This window comes from Podarcis cretensis, assembly GCF_951804945.1.
Source record: "Podarcis cretensis genome assembly, chromosome: 11".
NCBI classification, from domain to species: Eukaryota; Metazoa; Chordata; class Lepidosauria; order Squamata; family Lacertidae; genus Podarcis; species Podarcis cretensis.
The window spans coordinates 39,879,712-39,906,881 of record NC_137180.1 but is presented as its reverse complement, the minus strand read 5'-3'; the positions used below and the strand labels follow the sequence as shown (position 1 = coordinate 39,906,881).

The 27,170-nt window shown below is 41.9% G+C and overlaps 1 protein-coding gene across 3 annotated transcripts in view; it reads left to right on the top strand.

The window, feature by feature from the left end:
* CWC27 (CWC27 spliceosome associated cyclophilin) overlaps positions 1-23,433 on the top strand; it is a 116,093-nt gene extending 92,660 nt beyond the window's left edge. For 2 of the 3 annotated variants that reach the window (XM_079995629.1, XM_079995630.1), the window contains one exon: positions 23,038-23,433. In XM_079995629.1, coding sequence (XP_079851755.1) covers positions 23,038-23,200 — 163 coding nt within the window. In that variant the 3' untranslated portion in view covers positions 23,201-23,433. Of the gene's footprint in view, positions 1-12,247; positions 12,378-23,037 lie in introns of those variants that run through there. The other variant, XM_079995631.1, reaches the window with a different exon arrangement.
* The last annotated feature ends 3,737 nt before the right edge of the window (positions 23,434-27,170 follow it).

Here is a 27,170-nt window from a genome sequence, read left to right as displayed (position 1 = left end):
ATTATTCAACTTCTACGCCACCGTATACCCAGAGGTCTCGGGGCGGTTTACAACAAGAATTTCAAATCACCTGCTAACTGTAGATGCCAGGGACTGAACTGGAATCTACATGTGCTTGATTGCTGAACTGTGATCCCTCTCCGCTTACTGCTTGAAGTGGGTTTTCAGTTCTGCCATGGAGACAAGCTGTTCTTCCAATTCCAGTGTCACAGCAAATTCTGGTTAGCTTGAACCAGGAATTGAGGAAGGGAATTTACATGTACAAACAAGGTAAAGAGTACATTGCCTCGGTAATGGACTGGATGAGAGCCAATAAACTGAAGCTCAATCCAGATAAGACAGAGGCACTGTTAGTGGGTGGTTCCCTAGGCTAGATGGGTGGAAGATTTCCTGCTCTTGAGGGGGTTATACTCCCTCTTTGAGGAGCACGTACATAGCTTGGGGGTGTTCCACAGAGTGCCTTCTGCCAGCTTTGGTGGGTGGTCCAGATATGCCCCTATCTGGACAGGGATAGCCTAACTTCTGTGGCCTATATTCTGGTAACTTCTAGGTTGAAGACGGTTCAGAAACTTCAGCAAAATGCAACGACCAGGCAAAAACATTCCTGTTTACCAAGGCCTATTGGCTATTAAATAAACTATGCTTGTGAAAGTGTGGGGGAGATGACTGTTATTATGCTTATGTTACCATTAGGCTTTCTGTCAGTATGCTTTTTACTATGTTTTTATTATGTTTTATCACTGATGTTTTGTAATGTGCTTCTAATGTTGTACACTGTCCTGAGATCTTTTGATAAATGGTGGTATATAATAATAATAATAATAATAATAATAATAATACAGTCACAACTGTGATGATCAAACTGAGTTGGTGTTACATGTGAACCAAGCAAGAGAACTGTTCCTACCATTGGAAAGTCACGACTCCTTGTTTCATAAAAGCTAAAATTACAAGACTGAGTATATAACTAATAACTTATTCCTCATCATAATGTACTGTAACATTCAAAATGTCTGTTGGCTAGTTTAATAGGCTGCAATTTGTGCTAACAAGATTCCCCCCAATCCTATTTAAAAGTCAAAAGAAAATAGTGCTAAATATTTATTGGAAGATGAAACATGTAGGTGATGCTGGAGACATAAGGCCTTGAGCTGACACATTAAGAATAACAAGTCTTGCTTCTCCATACACTTCTTGTGTAAAGGACACAGACTTCCTCCAAGTTCTAAAAGTGTTGCTTGCCAAAGGATGCCTACATTTGTTGCTGGCAAGCAGGGGAAATGAGAAAACTTAATGTAAATAGGTATGGAACTAGATGTTCCGAGCAACTTGTATCTATTTCTGCTAAATGCTTGAGTTATAGCATATTTTTGAGATGGCAGTAAGGAGGAGAGGCCTTTGAATAAACTGCTTGCAGCTACTGTGGAAATCTTCACTGTGTTTGCGTTTTCTGCTCTTAAGGATCCTGGATCATATAGCAGACTTAATCTCGTGTTCTGTATTTATTTTGTGGTGATGATGAAGGAAGGGGAAATCACCTAGTTGCTTGTTGCAGAACCAAATTTTTATTTTATTTTTTGCATGAAATTGTACAATCAAGTTTGATCTGCAGTGATCTCCAGTTTTTAATATCCTTTTTTTTACAAACAAGGTTTTCAAATGCTTAAAATGAAAGTAACAAGCAGGAAATTTGCAGGAAGGGAAAATTTCGTCAGCAGTCATTATATGAACAGATAATGTTTGCACACCTATGGTGCATTTGAACCACAGACCTTTTGTTCTTCCCTTTTAAAGTTCTTCCATTCACTATACACATCACTTGTTAAACTACAGGCGCTGAAGGCAGACTTCGTTTCCTCAGTAAAACACATGGCTGCTGCTGTTTCTTCTGGAGATACCTAGAACAGCAGCATGGCTAGTTAGCTAAACTTTTGATTAACAGTTAGAATTACAATCCTGAGTTATAAACTATTCTGGAAACAGAAATAGCATTTTCTTTCTTGGACATCCTGCCTTAGTTATAAAGTTGTATCTTCAGGTTGGGCCAGGGCAGTTAATATGTAAAGACCATGGTTATTTTTCAGGAATATAACCCTAGAACATTTGTAATAGTTTAGGACCTCTTCATATGATACTTGGACACCAGGAATTCAGTGTTGATTTCCAGTGCTATTTTTCTAGAAAAAGAGGGGCCATACCTCACCATGAATGCCTCCCTTGTTCTCATATAATAGCAATGGCACCTACCTGAGCGAGTTCTGGCTGGAAAAAAGCTCTGTTGGTTTCCATGGTGTAGTGTGGATTTAATGATCCATAACTTCTCTGGATCAGTTGCCATACATCTTACTCTAGACTAAAAGACCTACATGTTCCCTCTGCTTGCTGTCTTCTCCCATAAGATGAAAGTTTTGAAGTTAGATTTTGAGGGTTCCTAACACACACATCTCCACTCACGTACAGCAATTCCTTCTCTTTGTCCAAACCAGGAAACCAATTGTTTAGGCATATCTTGGAAACCAAGATCAACTATGATATCCTATCCTGGTTTGCAGGTCAAGCACATCCATTGTTTTGGCAGGCCAGGAAAGGAAGGGATTGAGAGGGGTAGGATGGACGAAAGACTTGAGGATTGTTGTTAAACTGAAGGCTCATTCATGTAGCACCAAATCAGGGATAGCCTGTATCAACCCACAGCCAGACATAAACCACAACAATAATATATATAAATTGCAACAGCAGAAACCATTCTTCAGCTTCATGCTTGACTACTTTGGAGTGGGCGGCTTGTAGATTTTGACATTCAGAATCTCAATAACCTTAAGACTATAAAAAGTGCAAAGAATCTCATGGTTGGGGGATTAGTTTGGAGGACAAAAATATTTTTGGACTTGGACTCTTCTCCCCCACCCCACCCTTTTCAGTGCCTTTAAGTAGATTGGGTGGCTGGATCCAATTGTGGCAACTTTGAAGGAATTTTTAGTGCTGACTTCCAACCCACCCCTCATAATACAGCAGTGTGCTTGAGATGATTTATTATAAATATTGTGTGAGTGTGCATGCATGTGGGATATGCATAAATTATATGATTCCTAGACCATTTTATAGGTTACGGTTGCTGCTTTTATGGAAAGTGAAAGCCAGCCAGTATGCCGTGCACCACTGTCAGGGTGTGTTATCTGAAGTAAAATGATTGCCTGTAAGACATTCTTATGTGTCCACATGAGTGGCCACACATTGAGGTATAATTTTCATTTTCTGTCAAGATAGAAGCCATTACCAATTTGTTATATTTTCTTTTATTTGGCAATCTCTCCCCTCTCTGCATTTTTGGCTGAATTGCCCTGTTGGCATGGAACACAGTAGACGTTTGGGTACTTTTCAGAAGTATTTTACTTCTCTGTGCAAAAACATTTTTAAAAAATTACAACTCTACTGTAAACAGTGTGTGTATGGTGCTTGATAATTACAACCAGACTTTACTGTTTTACAAGGCATTTGGGGAAGTGTTGTTAAAAGATCTAAGGCGTGCTTGATAGTATAGAGTTTTGTTCTAAAGTTCAGAAATATGTCTTGTTGGGACATATCTCTGTCGTCTGAAGCTCAGCAGCAGCTTTGCAGCGATCATTCTCTTCCCTCCACAAACCCGGGATGTAGAACGTAAAGTGCATATAAAGCGCAGGTCGTAAACGTTGACGGGGCATTTGCAGGGTTGTTGATGGAGCCTCGTGCAAAGCTTCGCAGACCACTTCTGCAGGACAAACCTAGTTTTGGCATGGAAATCGCAGTTGCCGCTTTTACTCATCTTTTCTTGGCAGCTGCTTAAGTTGAGGTGTTCAGTGCTGATAAATTTGACACTCAACTATTTTCATGATCATTATTAACTAGGTGCTTTTGACTTGCCTTTGGATTTTTCTTTCAAAGCTTCCATCTCTTTTCTTTTCTTAACGTGTCCCAGGGGAATAAAGTAAGGACAGTCGCTCAGTTTCCCAAAGAGCTTCCAATGGGGGTGCCCACAAGATTCAGTTTCATTGGCTCCTGAACAGCGTGTTTCATGAGTTTGATGAATAAATGCAGATCGAAAAGCATTGCAGGCTCCTCACATATGTTTCATAGGTAGTGGTGGTGATGGCAGATGTGCATAAATGCCAAGACAGAGCGAGTGCAAGAGCAAACGCCTGCCTTTCAATTCGCCATTGTTTTTCCTCCAACCATTTGGAAGGATGAGACTCATTTATTTCTTCACTAGGAAAAGCTTTCTATGATTTCTGAAACTTGACATAGTCATGCATGAATCTATACGCCAACCCTCTGAATTCTGTCCAACCCAGGGTGGTTGAATTTATGCAGCTAGAGTCTGGCTCAGTGTTCAGAGCCCCTCACTGAGTTCTGTAGAACAAAGCAAGCAGGATGGAATCCAAGATGCATTTGTGCTATTCTTCATCCCAGATACTGGAGTCACCATGCACAGATGCACAGATTTAGCCTCCATCCCAATAGTGTCCACAAGCACACATTACTGGATTCTACCCATTCATATTGGGTAAAGTACTATACAGTGGTACCTTGGGTTAACATACACTTCAGTTTACATACGCTTCAGGTTACAGACTCTGCTAACCCAGAAATAGTACCTTGGGTTAAGAACTTTGCTTCAGGATGAGAACAGAAATTGTGCTGCGGCAGCAGGAGACCCCATTAGCTAAAGTGGTGCTTCAGGTTAAGAACAGTTTCAGGTTAAGAACGGACCTCCAGAACGAATTAAGTACTTAACCCAAGGTACCACTGTACTGCACTTAGGGACGGTGTTACAATCCATCATCCTTGCTATCAAGTGACTCTGCCTCCATCAATAGGGATGTCATATCTATCACAAAGACTTAAAGAAAAATGTTTATTTCCCTATTGTTTGGACTTACAGCCCGCCCTTCACCAAATGGTCCCAGTCTGGGTTATAGAAAGATCACAGTTACATTAAGTACAATGTACGATAGGGTTACTAAAATAAAATTAAAAATCACAAAAACAACCAGTATCAGAGTAATAGAAGAGGAGAGCAGTAATGCACAGCAGTGCAGAAGGGGGAAAGATATCAATTCAAACAAAAGCCTAGGTAAAGAAGTGCATCCTGATGATGCCAGCTGCAACTCAGAGGGGAGGTAGTCCCATAACATGGAGGCCGCTACAGAGAAAACTCTGTCATATGTCACCACCACTCAAACCATTGTGTCTCTCCTCTACTCCCAACGATCTCTCTAATTCTCCATGCAAACACACCACCAGTCATAATGACCGCCGTGGTTCCTGCATTGCAAGAGGTCGGACTAGATTGGGGTTGGGTCCCTTCGAACGCTACAGTTCTATGATCTCACTGGTAGCGTGTTACTAACAGTGTTGCATATGTTTAGCCTAGATGAATAAATAGAAAGAAACTGGAAATTCTAATGACACCTAGAGTTTAAAAATTCAGACACAGCAAACTCCAGACGAAAGACAAAAAACTTAACAGTGATTATCTATGTAGGCATAGGGTGAAAAATCTAGTTCTGCAAACGACACATGGAAAATAATGTCTCATAATGTGCATTGAACAAAAACACGCTACTCTTTCCACCTAGGATCCATTGTGTAAGGAGGGCTGAGAGTTTCCTAAGGTGTTTCAATACATCCTTTTTACCTTCTTGCAAAGAAATATATATATATAATGCACCCCATTTGTGAATATCGACTTTCCTTCTTTCTCCATTTTGAGGAGAGAGTACAGCTTTCATCCAGCACAGTCTTGCCCCAATTTGACAATTTAATGCAATGGACTTAGTTCTTGTCTGCTAGGTGGTTAAATATTTTTGATGATGGGGCTTAATTTTCTGTTTAAATCCAGATTAAGTTGGTTTGGGTGACTGTTATATAAACATATTCCACTCTGGAAGTGATTACTCCAGCCATTTCAAAAGCATGCACAACCTGAGTTAATATTTGAAGCAAGATAGTTAAATGCATTCCCTGGCTGGTCTTTGAGTATGTAGCATCAGGCTGTTCAATGTCTGCATTCCAAACTTAGATGTGCTTGAGTTTTGAATGCTTCCTAAAGCATTTACATGCTAAGGACCTTTCTGCTGGCTTGAATAAAAATTTCCAAGGGCTCATAAATGTTATAATAATTACAGGTTAAACTTTGTATGAAAAGTCAGATTAAGAATTTATTTCCAGCTCTGACAAAATCTTGGAGATGGGGTGACAACCTAAGATCTTAATTCCCCACTAAGGCATCAAAACATGAGTCATAAACAGTGCAACAAAATAGATGGCTCCATTACATGAGCAAATAATAAAACAGACCCCATGCATACTGAGCTGAATTCCTTGGAAGAACAGGACATAAGCATAACAAGTTACAATGAGTCATAGGATACCAAGAGTTTATCGCAAGCATGCAAGCATTTGGGTCCTTGAGAGTTTGGTAGCCCAAAGAGATGTCTTTACCCTGTCACCCAACATTAAGAAGAAGACCCTTTATTATACGGCTCACAAATGCAATTGGCTTGGGTCACTGTTGTGACCAACTGAGGTCCCACAGTTTTTGCGTATTTTGTCTTTTCCTTAGTCCACACATGGAGAACCAGCAGCCCTCCAGATGCTGTTAGATTCCAAATCTCCTCAGCCCCTGCTCAGGGGCTGGCGGGAGTCATAGTCCAACAACATATGGAGGGCTTCAAGTTCTCCATTCCAATTTTAATCCTCTTGTGGCTAGTTGGCTGATACCAGAAGGACATACCTTCCAACTTTTTCCAACACAAAACTGGGATGCACATCTTCCCGGACGCTCTTGGGTGAGTTACTCAACCTGTACCTCACTCTTGCCCCGAAAAAGTGCTTTTAGGAGGCAAGATCTCATGCGGCCCTGAAAAAGTGCTTTATCAGGACAAGAGCACAGTGTGAGAGGATGCAAGGTCACGGCACACAAAATGGCTGCCAAGATCTTGCACAAGAAAATGGGATGTCCCAGGCCCAGTTTGACCCCTTCTATGGGACCCTGTAAGTTACCTCTTTGGCCCTTTTATCAGCTCATGTGGGACCAACATGGATAGCTGCCCTGACGAATACTTGAGGTTCCCTGCAGTCATTTAATTTTATCCTGATTCTAATTTTTAAGAACAAAATAAAAAATGCACACGAAAGCTCATACCAAGAACTAACTTAGTTGGTCTTTAAGGTGCTACTGGAAGGAATTTTTTTTATTTTGTTTTGACTATGGCAGACCAACATGGCTACCTATCTGTAACTAATTTTTAAGCTATATTTTAATCAATTGTTCGATTGTATTTTGATGTATTTGATGTTAGTCACCCTGAGCCCATTCTTGGCTGGGAGGGCTGGGTATAAATAAAAATTTACTTACTTAACTTTTTCTGGGGTCCTTGGAAGGTTTGAAATGTTGGAGCTGGGGCCTAATGGTTCTGTTCAACTGGATTGTGCCGTAGCATTATCTAAATATGAGGATAATGGTGCTGACCTTCCTCATAGAGTGGTTTTAAGGATTGCTGGAATGATATATGGAAATCCCAATGCACTCTCAAAAGGCCCTATGTAATTGCTAATAACTTGGGCCAGATTCAAGCGAGTATGTGCACTAGAGGGAGTCAGCACATTGAGTCCCACTAGTGCAATGTGTCTTTCCCACATCTTCTCCTTTGCCCTTCACAAATTGGTTGCGGGGGGGGGGGGGGGGCGGGAGGAGCGGGTCTGAAGAACCGCCAGAACAGCATACAGGGGGCAAGCAGATGGAACAATCAGAATGCAGGGCTCCCTTTTTCCCTTGTAGTTACCTTAAAGCTACACTTCACCATAGCAAGAGATCTGTAATGGTGAACAAACTGTCCCTTGGGCACCTTGACCTCACATTTTATCATTAAGGAAAAATTAACTGTCTCTTGAGACACTTCAAGGTTCCTTGGAACAAGGTTTTTGCAACATGCTTATCTGTAGAACAGGGTTGACTCTGATTTCTGTATTTTAGCCCAGCTCTAAAGGCCATTTTTTCCAGTCTAGACAATTGGTGTTTCTTAGAGTGTATAGAGTAAGAGGCAAAGCTAGGTATAAATCAAACTGCTCTGCCAGTAATTTTTCTACAAAGTTACATTTCCATGTGCACACATTAGTGATTGATGAAACTGATTAATACACTTTATTTGAATTTCATCATGGATAAAAATCTAACCATTATTTACTAGTATAATTAAGCTTTTCTCCCCCCCCCCCTTCCCTTCTTTCCTATAGACTAAACATAGCCAGTTCCTTCGTCCTTGCCTCATAAGTCTGGCATTCAAATTTTTTTTGCCTTCTTAGTTGCTTTCTGAACATTTTTCCAGTTTGTCAATCATCCACTAAAAGCACTAATCCTAAAGCCTGGACTTGCTGGTAAGTCAGAACAGTCTAACTACTTCATTCATATTTATTATTATGTTGCTCTGTCCAGGCATGATTTTCATTATTATTTGGTTGATTTAAAATATTTTTTATACCACCCTTCATCATATCAGATGTCCAGGTCACGTACAGCATAAAACAAATAAAAACAAGAAAACAGCAAGTAAGACTAACTCTTCCTCAGTTAAATTAATAACATATATTAAAATGCCTCGGTTAAATAAAAGTGTTTTTTCTGACACCTAAATGATAGCAGGCATTCTGTTTGGAGAGGTCATTTCATAACTCAGACACCACTGGCAAGGAAATCCTTTTAGATCAGTAGTCTTCAGCCTTTTCAGACTTGGGACCCACCTTTAACCCAAACATGCATTTGGGGACACACCATATATATATATATATAATATGTCATGTGTTTTTATGGTGTTTGGGCTCCGGTTGTGTCCCATGTTAGATCAGGCGGCAGCCCGGTAGTGCATCTCAACCCATTTGCTGCAGACCAATGTTTAGATGATTTTCTATCTCTGATGGAAGAGGTACATGGAGAAGGGCCTCAGAAGAAAACCTTGAAGAGCAGACAGAGTAAAATAGTAGGTGCTCCTTCCAATAGAGGTTCAACCTAGGGGTTCCCTCTACGTCACCTTATATAAAAGATTGATAAAATGGCAATAACAATAATCTATAGACAGGGAAACATGCAGTGTTTTATCTGCAGATTAACCAGTGTTATTCATATTTTTTAAAAGGCCAAATAGATGATGATTTCCCAAGTCCACCTAATGCATTCATATCTGAAGTGAGATTTGAACCTAGGTCTTCATGTCCAAATATATTTTATCAAAGAGCTCAAACTGGATTTGAACACGATTTTTGTACAATATGTCATACCATTTACTGAAAGTTATTCTGATAAATAATAAGTAGCTGATAAGCTTCACTAGTGTAGTCATTTTTTCTAATTAACTCTCCCCTTGCATGTTCTCAACTCAAGTTGATTAAAAGTATGCATTAAGCAACTTTCCTAATCACATTTGTGCACAGTGGTCAAAGCCTTGATTAATTAATTCCTGTTGGGGGGGGGGCGAGGCATGTTGCATAATGTCCAATAGCTTCTTCTGCCAGAGTTGTAATTTTTACTGTTGAAAAGTTTCATGTTTCAGAAGAAATGACATTTCTCTTACATATTTTTTAGTGTGTGTTTGTTTGAGCCAGGCATCTGACCATTTGGGTTCTGCAGCGTGTCTGCTTAGCACATGCAAAGATGAAACCCCATTGAGATACCTTAGAGACATGTAGCAGTTTGTGAACAAACTAGAAATCTTAATGCTTTTGAAGTAATCATTGGCTTTATACCTCAAGATGAATTTCCTAGCTGTGTGCAGAAATGGTCAAAGTGGGATTGTGGGGAAATAAGCAGTTATTGTTGTTGTTTTACATAGGCACCTTCACCTGCATATTTCAGAGTGTTAATTGTGCAGACCTAGGATGAGGAATCCATGGTGTGCCGAACTACAGCTTCCATCATTACTAACCATTAAGTCATGCTGGTTGGGGCTGATGAGAGGATGAGAGTTGAAGACCAACAGCATGTGGAGGGCCAGAGGTCCCCCCCCCAGGTGTCGACTGCACAGCCCATGCCATAGCTGCACCAGTTCCTATCAGCCATATTACCCCATAGAGGACTTCCACTTACTAGGCACTGCTATGGTGCTTCCAGTCCCCACTGAGTGGCTAGAAAATACCTCTAGGAGAGAAAAAATTACCAAGTGTTTTTCCTGTTTCTTCCATGGGGAGTAGATGGGGCTGGAAAAAAACGCAGCGCTTGTCAGATTGCACCCTCAAGGTACAACATGCCTTTGTGCCAGGTCACTTCTGCGATGCCCAAGAAATGTGACTCGATCACTATGTGGTTATGTACGTGTTCTCTAAGAAATCCTTTGGGAAATCATTTCAAACGTTAGGCCCCAGCATCACATATGTAGGCACCTCCATGCCCAGACATCTAGGATTTTTCCAGCCCAGACATAAAAGCCAGAGCTGACTACACTAGATAAAATTTTGATTGAAGAACTTGGTCTCTCTTCATAATTGTCTGTTTGAGAAGAGGCTTTCAGTCATTCCTCTGTTATACTTCTGGTACCATTTAGGGTTTTTCCCCCCAGCTACTCTGATCTTTACTTACTGTGTAAAATGTGCTCAGAGGTCTGGGGTCAGCGGAATACCTTAAGAATGCGAGCCACAACTAGGATTGTAGACTAATTGAATTATTGATCTGATCTAGTAAGGAGGTTCCTGTATCTTATAAGACCCGCTTTGTAACATTGTGTACATCATTGTGCTGTCTGGGATGACATCTGGCCTTCACATTATCATGTCTCCTATCCGTTTGCAGTACTGGTATGTTCTCTTTTTGAAACACTTGGTCAATCTTCTTTTATCAAAACATTTGAAGTATGTTTCTTCAGCAGTTTTGGGAAATGTTTTAAATACAGTGTATGTGTGAATTGTTCCTGTAAACAATAGAACAAAGGCATCATGTCTGTGCCTTGCACAGTGGAAATACTGGAAGCATAAATCATAACGGTTTTATATGTCTGTGTTTCTGATGCTATTGCAAAACCCAGTCGGCGTTTTGCTTCCCCCCCTTCCAAGTAGCAGTATGTCAGTGCTGTGAGTTCTGGTAGCTTGGCTTTTCATAGACACATTAATATCCCACTAGACAAGTCGTTCAGAATGTTTTAAGAGCAAAATGACCACATTGGGCCTCTTAAAAGACTGGGGGTGGGGGAGAGATAAATATGTGGAAGCTCCTTTACAAAGCAAATCAGTTATCAACCTGATTTCTCCTTGGAGATGATGGGGGTTCAGTTGCTTAAATGCCCTTTGGCCTGTGACCGGATGTAATAATGAAGCCGTGTGCATAGATGCAAGTGTTTACATCAGAACAGGCATGCACAAGCAGCATGAGGCAGGCTGCACTCTGATGCTTGCTCCTCAGCCCAACTCAGCTGAACACGGCAGGAGCATCACAACGTTATTTAAAAGGGAAGGGCCATAGCTTAGTGGTAGAGCATCTGCTTTGCATGCAGAAGGTCCCAGGTTCAGTCCCCGACCTCTCCAGGTAGGCTGGGAAAGCCTGTAACACTGGAATGCCACTGTCAGTCATTGTAGACGATACTAGGTTGGATGGACCAAAGGTCTGGCTCAGCATAAACCAGCTTTACTCATGCCTGTAATTCTGTTGCTCCTTCACATCCCTTTCAGAAAGGGATGGTGCTGTTGCCGTGTAGTAAGAGAATGGTTCTCAAAGGGGAGGATGGCAAGCATGGCAGGGAGATTCAAGGACAAAAAATAATAATTAAATATTTCAGGAGTATAGTATAGTATAGTAATATATGTATAGTAAATACAACCAGAAACAATATCCACGACTCTCTTAAAGAGCATTGGCTATTCTTCTATAGTTCTCCATGACATATTGTTGTGAACAGGGATTTTCCAACTCTGACAAATAAGAAAGATCAGAAAACAGAAAGGCTTCTTTGTGTTAATGAGGAGATGAGAGGTTTTTTGTCTCAAATTAGACCTAATATAAATGAGATTACCCAGCAAAAACAAGCTCACGCCTGTCATTGAGTTTGAATACATAATTAAGGTGCGTATGCAAGATGCTCATTTATAATTAAATTATGGGAATGACTCATGTTCTTACGTAGTTGCATTGTGTTATACTGTCTGGATGTTCCATGATCATATTATAAAGTAGTTGTGTTCTGTGCTATAAATCAAGTATTGCTAGGAGTTATTTCTTTTTGTTTTCCAGTGTATTTCTTATCAATTAAAATTTGGTGTGGCGCAAGCATTTTTCCCCCTGAAATTGTGGCCAAGAGGGAAAAGAACCACTGTAGTAAGAGCACATATTCTGCTGCCAGGTCTGGCTCGTTCCTTTGCTCTGGTCAGACACAAAAGTCAGTTACTGTACCAGAAATGAGCCTTGTAATCGTATACCTGTATCTATGGGGTTTCACTGTAAGTACATTCCATTCTATTCTAATTAACCAAGCTAGTTCATTAAATTTCAAAATGGTCATTGTATCATGCAAATTACAAGTCGGGCTCTCCAAAATAATCTAACTCCCCATCCCTCTTATAGAAATGTAATCTTCAAAGCTTTATTCACCTCTCAAAGTGGCCCTTCCTGTCAAGAAAGGCTTTGATCAACTTAATTGGTGGTTCTGTTCCCCTGCAGTAGAGGCTGAAGAAGGCCACCTGTGAATTCCACTGGCCACACCTTCCTGGTTAAGATGTTCATTTGTGCTTTACGGACAGGCTATGCATGTGTTACTTTTAGTTTCCTATAGAAACTAACCTAGAATTAAACGTAAAGATCCCATAATAATGAGAGCAGATTTGAAAGCAGGGACACTACACTTTGGCCCTTATCTGTAGAATTGTGTGTGCATGTGTGTGTGTGTTACTGGAAACCCAGCCAGATAGGTGGCATATAAATATTATTATTATTATTATTATTATTATTAACTTAGGAGCCCTGGCCAAACAGGAAGAAGGCAGGAAAGTGTAACCACTGAACTTGTGTTCAGTGTTCCAGAGGCTTGAAATGTTTGCTCAAAGTCCAAACACTTTTGGCTCAAAGGGGATAAGTGACCAAGTGGTCACTAGTTAACTGGGCAATGTAAGGGTGCAAAATACCTGGTTGTTTGTGCTGAACCTCATGTTAAGCACCCAGTCATGATCACTCTTCTTGGTTGGCAACCTTTGTTGATTTGCTTTCCCTCTCACATTAACACTCTAAAGATGATCCTCTGGTGCTCTTCAGGGAAGGTCAGCTGGCAATCCTTGCTTTCTGATGCTGGCTTGTGTGAGACAGTTTTTTAAGGAAGCGGAAACCTTCCAGGCAAGCTTGAATTTCCCCACACTCAGCTTACATGCTGACTCCTGGCTGGTCTTCCATTTTTAACCATTTTTAACGTAACTCCTACTTTATAACAGCTGCACTAGTTGCCGGTTCATTTCCTGGCCCACCGAGTTCAAGGTGTTCACATTAGTGTTTAAAGTTTTAAGCGTTTTAGGCACAGATTTGTGAAATACTTCCTGCTTCCCAGTGGCAGCCCTAAGCTGTGGAATTCCCTTCCCACAGAGGGGCATCTGGCATCTTCATTGCATAGTTTTTAGTATATGCTGAAGACGTGTCTCTTTACCTGGGCCTTTGACACCTGAAATAGACAGACAGACAGACATTAGGACCCACCCTGTTTTTCCAGTGGTGAATTCTTAAATTTAAAACTTACTGTAATACTGCCTTTTTAAAATTGTGACATGTAAGAAATCTCTTAAAATAACAACAGTGACACAAGTGCTCTAGAACCTAGCTAAACAAACCACCAAACAAGAACCAGTGGTGAGTTGTTAGTTCTTCCTTCCAGCAATGAAATCTTGCATCTCCTTTGATGTCGTCTGCCAGGTGACAATGAAGAGGTTGTTCTGTCTAGAGGCTGTGATAGCTGCTACCCCCCTTTTAGTATACAATGCAGTATTTGAGTACATTTGTAAATCAGGAATGTATTTATCCACTTCCATTGCTTCAGAGTTAAGGAGATTTGTTACCTTGTGGGGGACCTCATTTAGGCCCTGAGAGATTGTTTATGCATTCTCTCCAGTAATTAGTTTTATTGTTTGGAATTTAGAGACAGTACATCCATCTTTCTTCCATTGCATCTACTAATTAGCCGTTTTATCACAGTTTTGGTTTTGTACCAAAGTCTCCCTCTCTTGTGATTGATTAAATACTCCCACTAGGCTTTTAAAGTACACTTTAAGATTTGCAGGGCTTGCACTTGGAGATTACAATTGCAATCCACCAAGTACTGTCATTGCAGAGCTTTCTTTAATTTTGCTGAGGCTTTTACAGGAGGTGCGCTTTAGGAGGTCAAATGAAATGGAAAGGAGGGTGTGGTGTGCACTGGCAGTAGATGTGCGATGTTAGAAAGCCTAGTGCTTTCTGGGCCTGATCCTATGAGCTCTCCACTAAGTGGCAAGCAAGGATCGCGATTTCAAAATTTCAGTCAAACCATCCAGCAGGAAAGCCAACAACTTGAATTCCTCTTCTATATGAAGCAGCTGTGCTTTGAAGCACCCAAGTAGCAGCAGTCTCATTCAGTGTAGTTTTTAGTTTACTCCTAACCTACTAATTTATTCAGCAGAAACAAATCATGTGCACAGAATAGGCTAATCCGATTGAAGCAAAGGGTGCAATTTTGACTAACCTTTCACTGGTAATTCATAGTGGTTCTCTTTCTCTCCTGATGTTGCTAACTTTCTGCATGGTGCAGAGTTGGGCACATCTGAACCAATTTCAGTGGGTTTAGACATGTCTAACATAGCTTAGGATCAGAAATATTCCCATTTTTATTTTCTGTTTGGTCATTTCCTTTCTGTCTCTCTTCCCCTTTCCATTCTGTAAACTTCTTCTGCAATTTATTTGTCGTCTTGGTCTCCTCTGCTTCTCATCTGTCTCTCCTCTTCCTGTGCCACCCGCTACTCTGCTGGAAATGAAAAGAGTGCCAGTGAGTTCATTCTTCCAGAACAGCTAACACTTCTTTTCCTGGGGAAGGAGACCTTCATTGCTTTGATCGGTGGATTCACTCATCTGTTTTGTCTGCCTACCTGCTTTGTGCACTGCAGTTCTGGGGCAAATGGGGGAGAAGTGTTGCAACATTTTCTCTCTGTCGTTTTTTGCAGTCCTGACTTTTCAAATACAGTGATTCACAGCCTTTTCTGGAATGTTCCAAGGTTTAAAGGCATACTTTTCCTGCTTTTATTGCCCTTTTTGAGATGGCAGATTGAGAGCACTATAAAGCAAAGAGCACATTTCTGTTGCTCCCTCACACATGTCACAATGCCAAACACAATGACTTGGTCAAGGGATGGCAAGCGCCTGGAGCAACCTCCCCCAACCTGGTGTCCTGCAGAAGTTTTGGACTGACATTTCCCATCATTCCTTCCCATTGGCCATACTGACTGGGACTGCTGGGATTTGTAGTTCAAAACATCTGAAGACCGCCAGGCTGGGAAAGGCTGGTCTCAAGTTCCCTCCTCTGACCAGTTAGCCCTGCTAGTGCGGCAGGAAGGAACATTGCCTAGTTCATAAGGCTTCTGATTACCGGTAGATCCCCATGGCACCTGGTACACTGCGACACACATGCAGCAGATATGCCAACCAGCTTTAAATTCATCCAGGTTTTTAAAACTGTCTTGGGCATAGGAAACAGACACACTTCAATTTATGCATCATTTGTAATAAGTTCCCTTCCTAGACACTTAGGGTTCTAGATAGCCACCCTTTGCAAGCTGGGAAACAGATTTCTCGGAAATCATGGGGACTTGGTTCCAAGATGTGTAGAATCTGGGTGTAATGTTTGGAGTTTTTAATGAAAGTAATTCATTACTTAACAATGCACATTGTAGAGATGGAACATTAGCAGCGAAACAAATAAAGGTCTCTGTGACATAGTTAAGCTCTACCTTACAAATAAAGCTTTGAAAGTCAAAGCTTGGAAATTCTTTTAATGTATTTTTGGAAGTCACTGCAACAGCTGTCAGAAAGTTTAAAAAGCCAGCTGTTTCCTCTTTCAGCTATACTGAAAGGGTGAACCCGACATACCATATAAAATACAGTGGTGATTATTTACAATAGTCATGTCTTTGGTGTGCTTTGCAATATGATTAATCATTCTAAACTAATTTGATTTTAAATATGGAAGTGATTTGTAGGTTTTCTTCACTATCTCTTCAGCCTATGATGTTTATCCTGGCATTGTACATATTTGTAACCAGCCTTTGCTTTGTGCATGCATCCGTTTGTTAAGGCAGCACTTGCGGTTGTGCCTTCTACTTCAATATACTTTGGGGACATACAAAATAGAATGGTCAAAACTTTTGTCCTTCAGTTGTAAACAACCTTTGTAGTTTCATTGGAGCAATCTGTTGGCTAAGGGTCTGCCTCCTCCTAGCCATATGATGGTGTTAGCACCCATTTCTCTCAAATGCTCAGACTAGCTTGTCTTGGTGACTGGAAACAGGGTTCTTCTGAAATTTCAGGGCTTTGTTGATGTCTTTTCTAAAATATTTCAAAGTTGGAGGATGGAGGGCATCTAATTAACGCCCCTTAAAAAGGTCAGGTCTGCTGCAAGGCCTCGGAAATGCAAGACTGCACTGGATTCTGTGCTGTCATCCATGTGTGTTTAATGTTCAGCCAGAGCCCAGAAGAGCATTAGCAAGAGAGTGCAAGCTGAGGTCATGAATATGCTGAGGGTGACCAGAGCCAAAGCATTTGGTAGTTATATCCATCACTGATTCCTCTGAAGCCTTCAGCAACCAGTCTCTATATACTTGAGAGTATAAAGGAAGGGATAGTCTACAACAGTCATTCTCAAAGTATAAGGCAGAATTGGTTACCAAATTAACTGACAATATAACTCATCCTGTCTGCTCTCATTGTCTGTGTTTTGGATAGTAAGTTGAGAACCATCAACCTCCACCTATAGTCAATGTAGACAGCATGGAGTTTCACCACTTGTGCTGATTACTCTGACCCACTGGAAGAAATTGTTGCTTTGCTCCCTGTTATGTCTGCTCCCTCCCATCGTCTGCTCCTTCTGCCTCTGTGATTCTGATCTTTCTTTCTAACTGTCAGGTAAACTACCTGTTTCAGTTCTCCTTCATTTAAGCATTTGGAGCTTATTTCAGTGGTGCATCTACCCAAAATGGTCCAGCACTATCTTAAGACCATATGTGGCTACACAGAGCCTCTCAGGTCTTGAGACTGATATAAGTGGCACTGCTCCCTGACCTGTCATTAGCAACTATCCAATTGGCAGTTGCAAAGAGCATAGCCTTTTCACTGGTGGCACCTAGGAAGAGCTGCAAACCTACTTTTCAGTGGGTGGTGAAAACATTTTTTTTTATTATTCAGAAAGGCTTTTATGACTGTTTTTATTTTAAATAGTCCATTTAAAAAACTTAAGATGCCATCATTAGACTACTTTATCTTCCCCCATGTGGTCACAGAGAATTAAATCAGTATTAGACGCCTGCTTTCATTCTGAACTAATCTTTGATGTATTAGATCAGTTTAATTTAAGGCAAGAATCCCAAAACATGAAGCCCAGGCATCTGCTGCAGAAGGTATCTACATTTCCATCTCTCTAGCCCCTGGATTTGATGAGGAGGCCCCTGGATTAGTTTAGGAGGCAGAATGTGGAACTTTCCCCCATATTATAACCAAAGGGGAGAGAGGTAGCCAAGTTAATTTTGTTCCATGCGACACTGCACCCCCTGGGACCAGAGGCGTATTTGACAACCGGTGTTTTTGTTATGTGATAGCTACACTAGCCCAAACATAGTATAAGAAAAGAAATAGTGCTGAATGCTGGATGTGATTGATGAAACAAATGCTTAGAATACTGGTGTGTTTGTTCATTAATTTATTTGTTTAACTTAACAGTTTTTACATCAAAGTATCTTCAAGTTACAAGCTAAAAATGCAAAGTTGCCATAAAATAGCTAGAAGCAGTAAATCAACACACAGTACTAAAATTGTTCATCCTCCAACAATCAATATTTTAAAATATCAGGGCATTATATACTGGAAACAACTCTATAACAAGTCTGGATATTTCAGCATGCTTTCAATTCACTACAATTAGTGATTTATGGAGGCACACGGCACAGGAATTTGTGCTGGGAATCACAACTGGTCTGTTGCTCAAATCCCTTCCCTCTCCCTCCTTTCAAGAAGGATGAAAGAAAAACAGATGGAACTATTTTTGTAATCATTTGTAGTGTACTTTTGCTTTCAGATAAAACAAGGGATGTATGTGATCACAGAGCTGTCATATATGTTAATTGTTCCATTACCTATTGCATGTTCTTCTTTACTGCCTTATTTACTAACACACAGCTGCTTGGGAGAAAGTCTCATTGCTCAAAATAGGACTTTCCACTGACTGCGAAGCTCTGAAGATGTCTTTGAAAATTACAGTACTTTTAAATGCATAGGCTCTTTTCCTGCCTCAGAAAAGGTGCTCAGAGTGCCTTACAACAGAATACTAAAAGCATAAAAAACAATCATTAGAAAATCATAGAGGGGCAGCAGGTGAGTAGAATACAAAAGTTAAAGCAACAAAAATCAAGGAAGGGAATCAAATTTTGTGTATACAGTGGTACCTTGGGTTACATACGCTTCAGGTTACAGACTCCGCTAACCCAGAAATAGTACCTCGGGTTAAGAACTTTGCTTCAGGATGAGAACAGAAATTGTGCTCTGGTGGCGCGGCGGCAGCGGGAGGCCCCATTAGCTAAAGTGGTGCTTCAGGTTAAGAACAGTTTCAGGTTAAGAACGGACCTCCGGAACGAATTAAGTACTTAACCCGAGGTACCACTTGTAGAGTACTGTATTTTTCGCTCTATAGGACGCACCTAGTTTGGGGGGGGGGGGAGGAAAACAAGAAAAAAAATTATTTTGAATGCTTCTGGGATAAATCCATGCCAAGCCTCTTCAGGGCAGCGGGATGAAGGCTCCCCCTGCCCGAAGAGGCTGCACCCGATTAAGGCACGCGCGTCGCTGAAGGGGCGCTGCACAGTTCTCCCTCCCTGCGCAGCGCCTCTCCTGCGAAGGAGAGGCGCTGCGCAGAGAGGGAGAACTGTGCAACGCCCCTTCAAGCCAAGCTGGAGAAGGAACAGAAGGAGACCCTTCTGTTCCTCCTCCGGCTTCCAGGCAGGCACGTGGCTGAAGCCTTTGGAGCACAGCGGGACCTCACGCTGCACTCCAAAGGCTTCAGGTTCCTTTGGCTGAAGCCAGGGGAGTCTTGCTCTCCCAGCTTCAGCAAAAGGAACCCGAAGCCTTCGGAGCGCAGCGCGAGTTCCTGCTGCACTCCAAAGGCTTCAGGCAGCTATCCCTGAAGCCTGGAGAGCGAGAGGGGTCGATGCGTGTAGGAATATCGTGGGGTGGGGAGTGGGGTCCGGAGGGAGACACTTCCCCACCAGCAGGCAGCCACAGTCTGCCTGCATGCGTGACCCTGGGGTGCAGGGTACACCCCCTCAGACAAGCCACAGCTGTTGGAACTTCATTCCCTCTAACCTTTTGCGGTCTCAGTAGTCGGTGGTGTCCTGTCTGTAACCTTTGTCCCTGAGACCTTTTGTCTCTTTTGTCATACACTGTGCAAGGGGGAAATGACGCGGTGGAAACAGGTGCCAAAATAACTTTGTACCACCCCATGATGTGTAAAGGTCACAGCCCAAAATGTATTTGCCTAGCTTGACATATTTGTCTCAATAAAAGGAGGCTTCACAGGACTGGCAGCAGCTCGCTTCAGCTCACCTGTGCGCAGCTCACATGATGATCAACTCCTGTCTTGTGCCTTCACTTCAGGTGCTCACCGACCCCTCTCACTCTCCAGGCTTCAGTGAAAGCAATGTGTAGCCTCCGGAGCGCGGAGGGAGCGCTCCCTCTTCGCTTCGGAGGCTTCGCGTTGCTATCACTGAAGCCAAGGAGCAAGTGGAAAATACGGTATTTGGATGTTTCACCTGTTATTGTAGTTGATGGTTTCATTATTCTTGGTTAAGAATGCAGGAGAAAGTAGTGCTATCCAATAAGCCTGGGCAATGTATCAATACATCGCCCAGGACCAGTATGAGGGGCAGACCGCGATGGCGGCTAGGCACTATATTGCGGGTGAAACTGCCACTGCTTGACTCCCTGCAGTGGGCTCTGGTAGCCAAGGGATTCAGGCGTGGCAGCAGTTCTACCGGCAATATACCGCTGAGTGAAGCCGCCATCCCATTCTGCCCTCAGACTGGCACAGAGGGAGAAACAAGCTGCATTGGTGAGGCACCAATACAGCTTGTTCCTCCCTCCTCTTTTTTAAACTGCTTGGCTGAGGAGCACGCAGCTGCCCTTGCCTCAGCCAAGCAGATTTATGGAGCCTCCAACCTGCCACTGGTTCGCATCAGCCAGAGAAGCATCAGCGCTCCCTCAGCTGGGGGGCAAGAGGCTTCACGCACCCCCTTTGGCTGAACAGCCCTGATGCTTCTCCTACTCGTGTGCAAGCCCCAGCGATTTCACCCCAACGTCTTGCAGTGCTGTGGTAGGAAGCAGGGTTTTGAACATCATGATTTAATCGCCAGATCAATGATGTTTGCCCAGCGATACATTGCAATACTGAAAACCTGTCCAGCATCACAAATTATATCTGTTTTGTGGCATCATATTTTTTAGTCAAAAGCATATTCTAGTAGAGCCTTCTTCAAGCTGGTGCCCACTAGGTTAGGTGTTCTGGACTACGATTCCCATTAGCCCCCCAGAGCCTGGTCTGCTGTCACTCAACTTCTTGTCCACTAAAAGAGTCCAAACCCTGGAAGGGCTAATGTACTGACTGGGGTGAAAGGAGTTGTAGTTTGGGGTAAAGGCTGGTCTAGTTGACATCAGTCTGCTTGTAAAATTCTAGTCCTAAGGATCCACAGGATTTTAATTTTATTTAATTCAAGCATTTGTACCCTGCTTTTCCACAGTCTTCCAAACAAACAAAAAGCACAGTGGGGGAACACTAAAGCGCTAAGCAAAACTGTTTTTTTATTTACCAACCCAGCTGTTGAAAAGGAACTGGGGGGGGGGGGCGGTGACTCTCAAAGAAGGTAGAAATAAAGTGAGTTTTTCATATGAAGCTTACATCTTCAGTGAAAAGTATTACTGTATTCTTCGCTCTATAGGACGCACTGGACCATAGGAGGGGCAGAACAGGGGGAAAAAATTCTCCCCCGCTCTGCTCAGCGCCCCTTCAGCAAAGTGGCAGGAGAAACGGAGCCCCTTCCATTTCTCCTCCCGCTTCGCTGAAGGGGTGCTGCGCAGAGAGGGAAAACTGTGCAGCGCCTCTCCAGCAAAGCAAAGCCTGGAGAGCAAAAGGGATCGGTGTGCACCAACCTCTCTCACTCTCCAGGCTTCAGGTGGCTATCCGCAAGCCTTCCGAGCGCAGCGAGAAGTCCCGCTGCGCTCCCAAGGCTTGAGGATAGCTGCCTGAAACCCCCAGAGTGCAGCGCGAAGTGCCGCTGCGCTCAGGGGGTTTCAGGCAGCCTTGCCTCCGCTCCCGGAGCTTGCGGGGCTGGGGGTAGGGGAAGCCCAAGCTTCCCCAGCCTCCAGAACAGGTCCAGGAGTGGCAGCACAGGAGTTGCACACAGCCTTGCCTCCACTCCCGGAGCTTCCCCCGACCCCAGCCCCCAGAACAGGTCGGGAAGTGCCGGTCCCTTCTCCCTCCTGGGGAAAAGCCCGCAAGAGCTGCGCAAAGCTTGTGTGTGGCTTTTGGGGGCTTTTCCTGCCTGCCTCCCCCCTGCATTCGCTCCAAAGGACACACAGACTTTCCCCCTTAGTTTTTAAGAGGGAAAAAGTGTGTCCTATGGAGCGAAAAATACGGTATTCCTTAAGGCATTAAGTAAAGCTACATACAGTTCAACATGTTGTGATGTGGGAAAATCCTTGATTTCTCAGTAGGTGTGAGGGGAACCCTACCATTCTTAGATCTGTCATTAGCAAGAAAGTGGAAGGGGAGGAGTATCCTCTTCAGTGGGGTAACAGAATGGAACATTCTGCTCTGAGTTTCACCTACTAACAAGGTCAGAGTTGATAGGTTGAGCCATTCCAGACTTTCTTGCCATTTGGAGCCAAACATGATAGTTAAGACTCCCACCCATGTTGATAATTAAATTTCCAATGATAATGGAGACTAACTGGAGTTAATACAAACTTGGTAAAGACAGGTAAATAATGCAAGAAAGAAAGAATTGTCTGAAGAAACAATGTCTGTGCTTAATCATAGAATGAAATGCATCTTGGCTTATGATGCAGTCAGACTGATTATAAAAGGCTCCTATAGAGTTCATCCTTTTTATTGCACCACCCATACCGCACACATAATTCTTAGGAACTGTGATTAATAGGAAAGTTGATAAACATTCCAAGCTGATAAAAAGGATGTCACTATTCCTGATATTTTTGCTTTTCTTTTTAAAAAAATAAAAATGGTGTATATATTAATTTGTAGTTTGGGCTGCATCCAGACTTAGTCATGCTTAAAGTAGACACATTGCAAATCAATGTGAATGTCTTTTATCATCTACTATGTTAATATACAACAATAAAAAAATGGGTTTTGTTTTGTACTATGGCTGCTTATTGGGCAAAAAACAGGGAAAGTATCAAAATAATAAGTATAAAATGGTAAACTACGCAACATTATTATTTTGACGGAAACTTCCCGAAAAAAATAATTTGACTATCTCTAAGGCAACATCTCTGCTAATGCTTATTAACATTAGCCGATTATCTTTTTCATTGCTAGGAATATGTTTTCCCCCCAAACCCACTTATTTGTAAAATCGTGCTCTTTTTACATGTGGAAATTAACAGTTTCATTATATCTAAGGTATAAATGTGCAAATTGTTTACTGCTTCTTATTATAAGATTTTTCCATCAAAAAGCAGGTTACAAAACATTTAAGTTTAGCCTGGCCAACAAAATGAGTGCTTATCTTTTTTCTTAACAGGATGTCACACGTGCTCCATTTTGAAGATAAAACCAGAAAAGTGAAAGATGCAAGTGTGCAAGATGAAGATACTTTTGAAATTTATGATCCTCGGAACCCAGTTAATAAGAGACGAAGGGAAGAAAGCAAAAAGATTCTGAGAGAGAAAAAGGCAAGGAGATGAAATGAATGTAAAGTTTTCCAGAGCCAGCTTGGAAAATGACTGCACAAATGTTCTGGCTCTGTAGTAGCTGGTGTCCCAAAATATATCACTTACAAGGTGTGAAAAGGAATCTGGTGTCTAATTTGGAAACAGTGCTATCTGCTTTGTTTTGTGAATTCTGATGTATAAAAAAAAAGCTTCCTGAAATCATTCTAAGCAATTATTGTGAATAAATAATTCCTTTTCCATTCTCAGTTTCTGTTTATGTAGTTGCATTCTTAAAGTAGAGGGTTCTGTATTTGCAATCTCTCTAGAATACCGAAAAGTATCTTTTCAGAATATGGAACGAAAGGTTTTGCCAGTACTAAATGGGGATAATGCTGTTATCGCTCCCTCTAATAGCAAACTCAGGTGGTGAGTGCCAACAGAATCAGAGCCAAAACAGGGCCACTGAGAAAGGGGAGGGGGCAATGGCACGCTGAGGGAAACTCTGAAGTTTGAATAAATACAACAAATATTTAAATAAAAATGTGAAAACCATAATCTACCCTTAGCCCCAGAAAAGGCCCAATGAGAATTGGCCATGCTCTGCAGCTGCAGATGGTTGAGACTCAGTTGTAAAAGACAAAGAGAGGGAGTGACTTACTGACTTGACTGACTTGAGCTTCTATTGGCTGGCTGGAACCCGGAACGGAAGCATTCCTGTTTGGAATAGAAGGCAACATTTTATCAAACACTTTTAATATTCATAATGCTTCAAATCTTTGAGAAAAATATTTTCACCACATAAAAAATACATAACAGAATTAGCAGCATTGGTTGTTAGCAAATCCGTTACCAATTTCATGTCCACTAGGAAAACTAGATCCTTGACATATCTAAATAGTATAATTAATGAGCTTATCAGAAAACCATACCATGTTATAAGTTTGATCTCATTTATTATAGTCCACCAAAATGTCATTATTTTGGAGCAGGACAAAAAATTATGAAGCATTCCATGTTCCACATTTCCGAACATATATTAGCTGCACCACAATATGTAACAAATGGATGCAGGTGTTAAATAACAGCAAAATATTAAATTATAAAACCTTCCTTTCAGATTTGTGCACATAGTCCATTGTGGAATATGTGGCCAAATTCATTTTCCTCCTTCTTGCAGAATGTTTTGTCTCCCCTCTTTATCCTAGTTTTTCTCATCATAGCCAAGCTCATAATAATATGATCAATTTTTTCTCAAAAGTTTTTGTTTGTGTTGTTTTACCATTAGTTTTCCACATTCTGCTTTCAAGAATGCTTGTTACAATCTTGATTTATGTTTGTTCTTCAACACTTTTCAGGTCAGCCATCCTGTGTTCTTAATCACACTGACAAGAGTGCCCTATACGTTTGCCTGAATGTTCTTCTGAAATAATTTGTCAGTTCTGGCAGGACTGTACTTGGCAAACCTTTAACCAACCTGCTGCCCTGCAGATGTTTTGATCTACAACTCCCATCACTCAGCCAGCATTAACCATTCATCTAGCAGAGAGCCACCCCACAAGGCCCTCTCCTTCAAACAGCACAGAGGGATATTATCACTTTCTCCTGCCCAGGGATAAACGTTCCCAACATCATCAGGCATTGCCCCCTACTCCCGTTTCAGATATGTTTACATGCCTAGAAACCAACAGTACCTTGCACTAAGCAAAATATTTCTATGCATAATACTCCAGTAAGCACACAGTGGATATACAGTGATGTGCAACACGACCATAACAAGTATGTTACAAGAGCCCTTGCACTTTCTTTCCCCTCTTCATTTTTAATGGGGCTTTTACAGGAAAGCAATTTGGTGGGTTGGGCCCAACACAAATCACACATGCATGAAGTCCAAAGGTCTTTTTTAAGATGCATCAACCAAGGTCATTTTAAAAGCTGAAGTGCAACTTCACTGGTGTTGTTTTTAGAATGAGTTCAACAAGGTATAGTATCTTTTATCAAGCCACGATAACTACGTTTCTTGATAGGGTCTGACGTGTGATGTACATAAAACTGTCTCATCATGTTAATAGGGTTCCAAGTGGTGTGGTTCAGTTTAGTGCCGAATATTGTTTAAATGTGCTATGTAATCTCTCTAAGATAACAAGAAAGAGAAATGGAGGTGTGAAGAGAGTCCTTGTAAGAGGTTGTCACTGTCCCCATTTCATGTGTGGGGGAACAAAGGAGTTAACAGAAGATGCATTTTTCAATTATTATTATTTCGCAATTAGTTAAAACTAATGTTCTAATTTAGTGTTTAGAACTAACAGTTAAAAAACCAACTTGCCCTCCACAGGCACCCTTCTTGTGTACTTTCCTCCTTGTAGATAGAAAATAAAATTTCACCAATTATCCTGAAGACCTCAATATCCATTGCTGTATTTATGAGCTATGGCCAGAAACAATTTCTTACAAGTAACAGTGAATGGTGTGGCAGACCGATGACATAGGATGCTACTATACACCATCAAGATTATTGGTCCATCTAGGTCAATACTGCCTGTCTGCACTAACTGGATGCGTCTCTCCAGGGTTTCAGAGAGGGGTTTTTCCCAGCCCTACCCAGAGGCATCAGGGATTGAAACTGGGAGCTTCTGCACCAAAGCAGATGTGCAACCACCAAGTTACAGCCCTTCCCTGACACTGTCATCATCATTACATTGTCATTCACCAGCAAATATAAAATTCACTATAATAAACAGGTTTTTTAAAATGAAATAAAATACAGGAATAGGGTGGGGTCTTGCAGGTATTCCAGGTATTCCAGGTACGTATGCAGGGCAGTTGCATTCTACTTACTACCAGGCAGGTATGCTGACTTGATAAAATATGGGGGTCATTGCTCACAAGATGCAGCACACGCACCATTTGAATGGCAATGCCCATCGACTTTGGGAGGGCTTGACCCCCTCAAATACTTCATTGAGGGGGCCAAAGGGACCTCAACCCCTAGCACTTGGCTCCTATTTTACCAGGGAAACAGTTGCCTCCCCCCCTCCTAAAAGTGTGTGGGTTTAAGCTAAGACTGTTGGAAGCTTTTAATGGCTCCACTGGGCCAAAAACCTCATAAGATGATGATGATGATGATGATAACATTTTATTTATACTCTGACCTTCCCAGTTTAAAAACCGGGCTCAGGGCGGCTAACAGCAAATATAAAACATTTGTTAAAATGTGGCTTAAAAACAGCATAAAATACAACATAAAATGCAGTATCAATATCAATAAAATTCAAAAATTCAGGGGTCATTTTTTTTTGGGGGGGGGGCAGTCAGTAGACATCAAATGATCACCAGGGCTAACTGGCCAAGTTGGTCCTACTAGGGCCAGCAAGGAGACCAGAGAAGAATGTAAATCCGGGGTCCCAGAAAGGGTTCCTTCATAGAAGAGGAAAGGGAAAAGGGAATAAAGGATCAGGCTAATTCAAATTGAAGCCAAGCGGAATAGCTCTGTCTTACAGGCCCTGGGGAAGGAGATCAAGTCCTGCAGGGCCCTAGTCTCATGGGACAGAGCATTCCACCAGGTTGGAGCCATCACTGAAAAAGCTCTGGCCCTGGTGGAGGATAGTCTGGTTTCCTTAGGGCCTGGGATCTTTAAGCTATTATTCATGGATCTTAGGGTCCTTTGCGAGACATACTGCTTTGTCAACTGTCATACCAGGACTTGTAACTACTGCAGACAACTTCACATCTTGCAATGAATCGAAGAAGGAAAAGAAGAAATGCCTTTCTATCATTTCAGCAGCAGGTCCACTTATAAAAAACATGGACAGCCCTAGTTGACATCGACCAGCCTTTACTAAAACCTGTCCCATATCTCCCTAAACAAAGGTCATGTGCACTGAAGGAAAGGAAGGAGTTCATAAATTGACCGTGCTGGTCTATAAAGAAGTCTAGTAAACATCACATTTATCGGAACCAAGATCTTCATGGGCAGCACACAGCCCAAAATGGAAACAACTGCTGC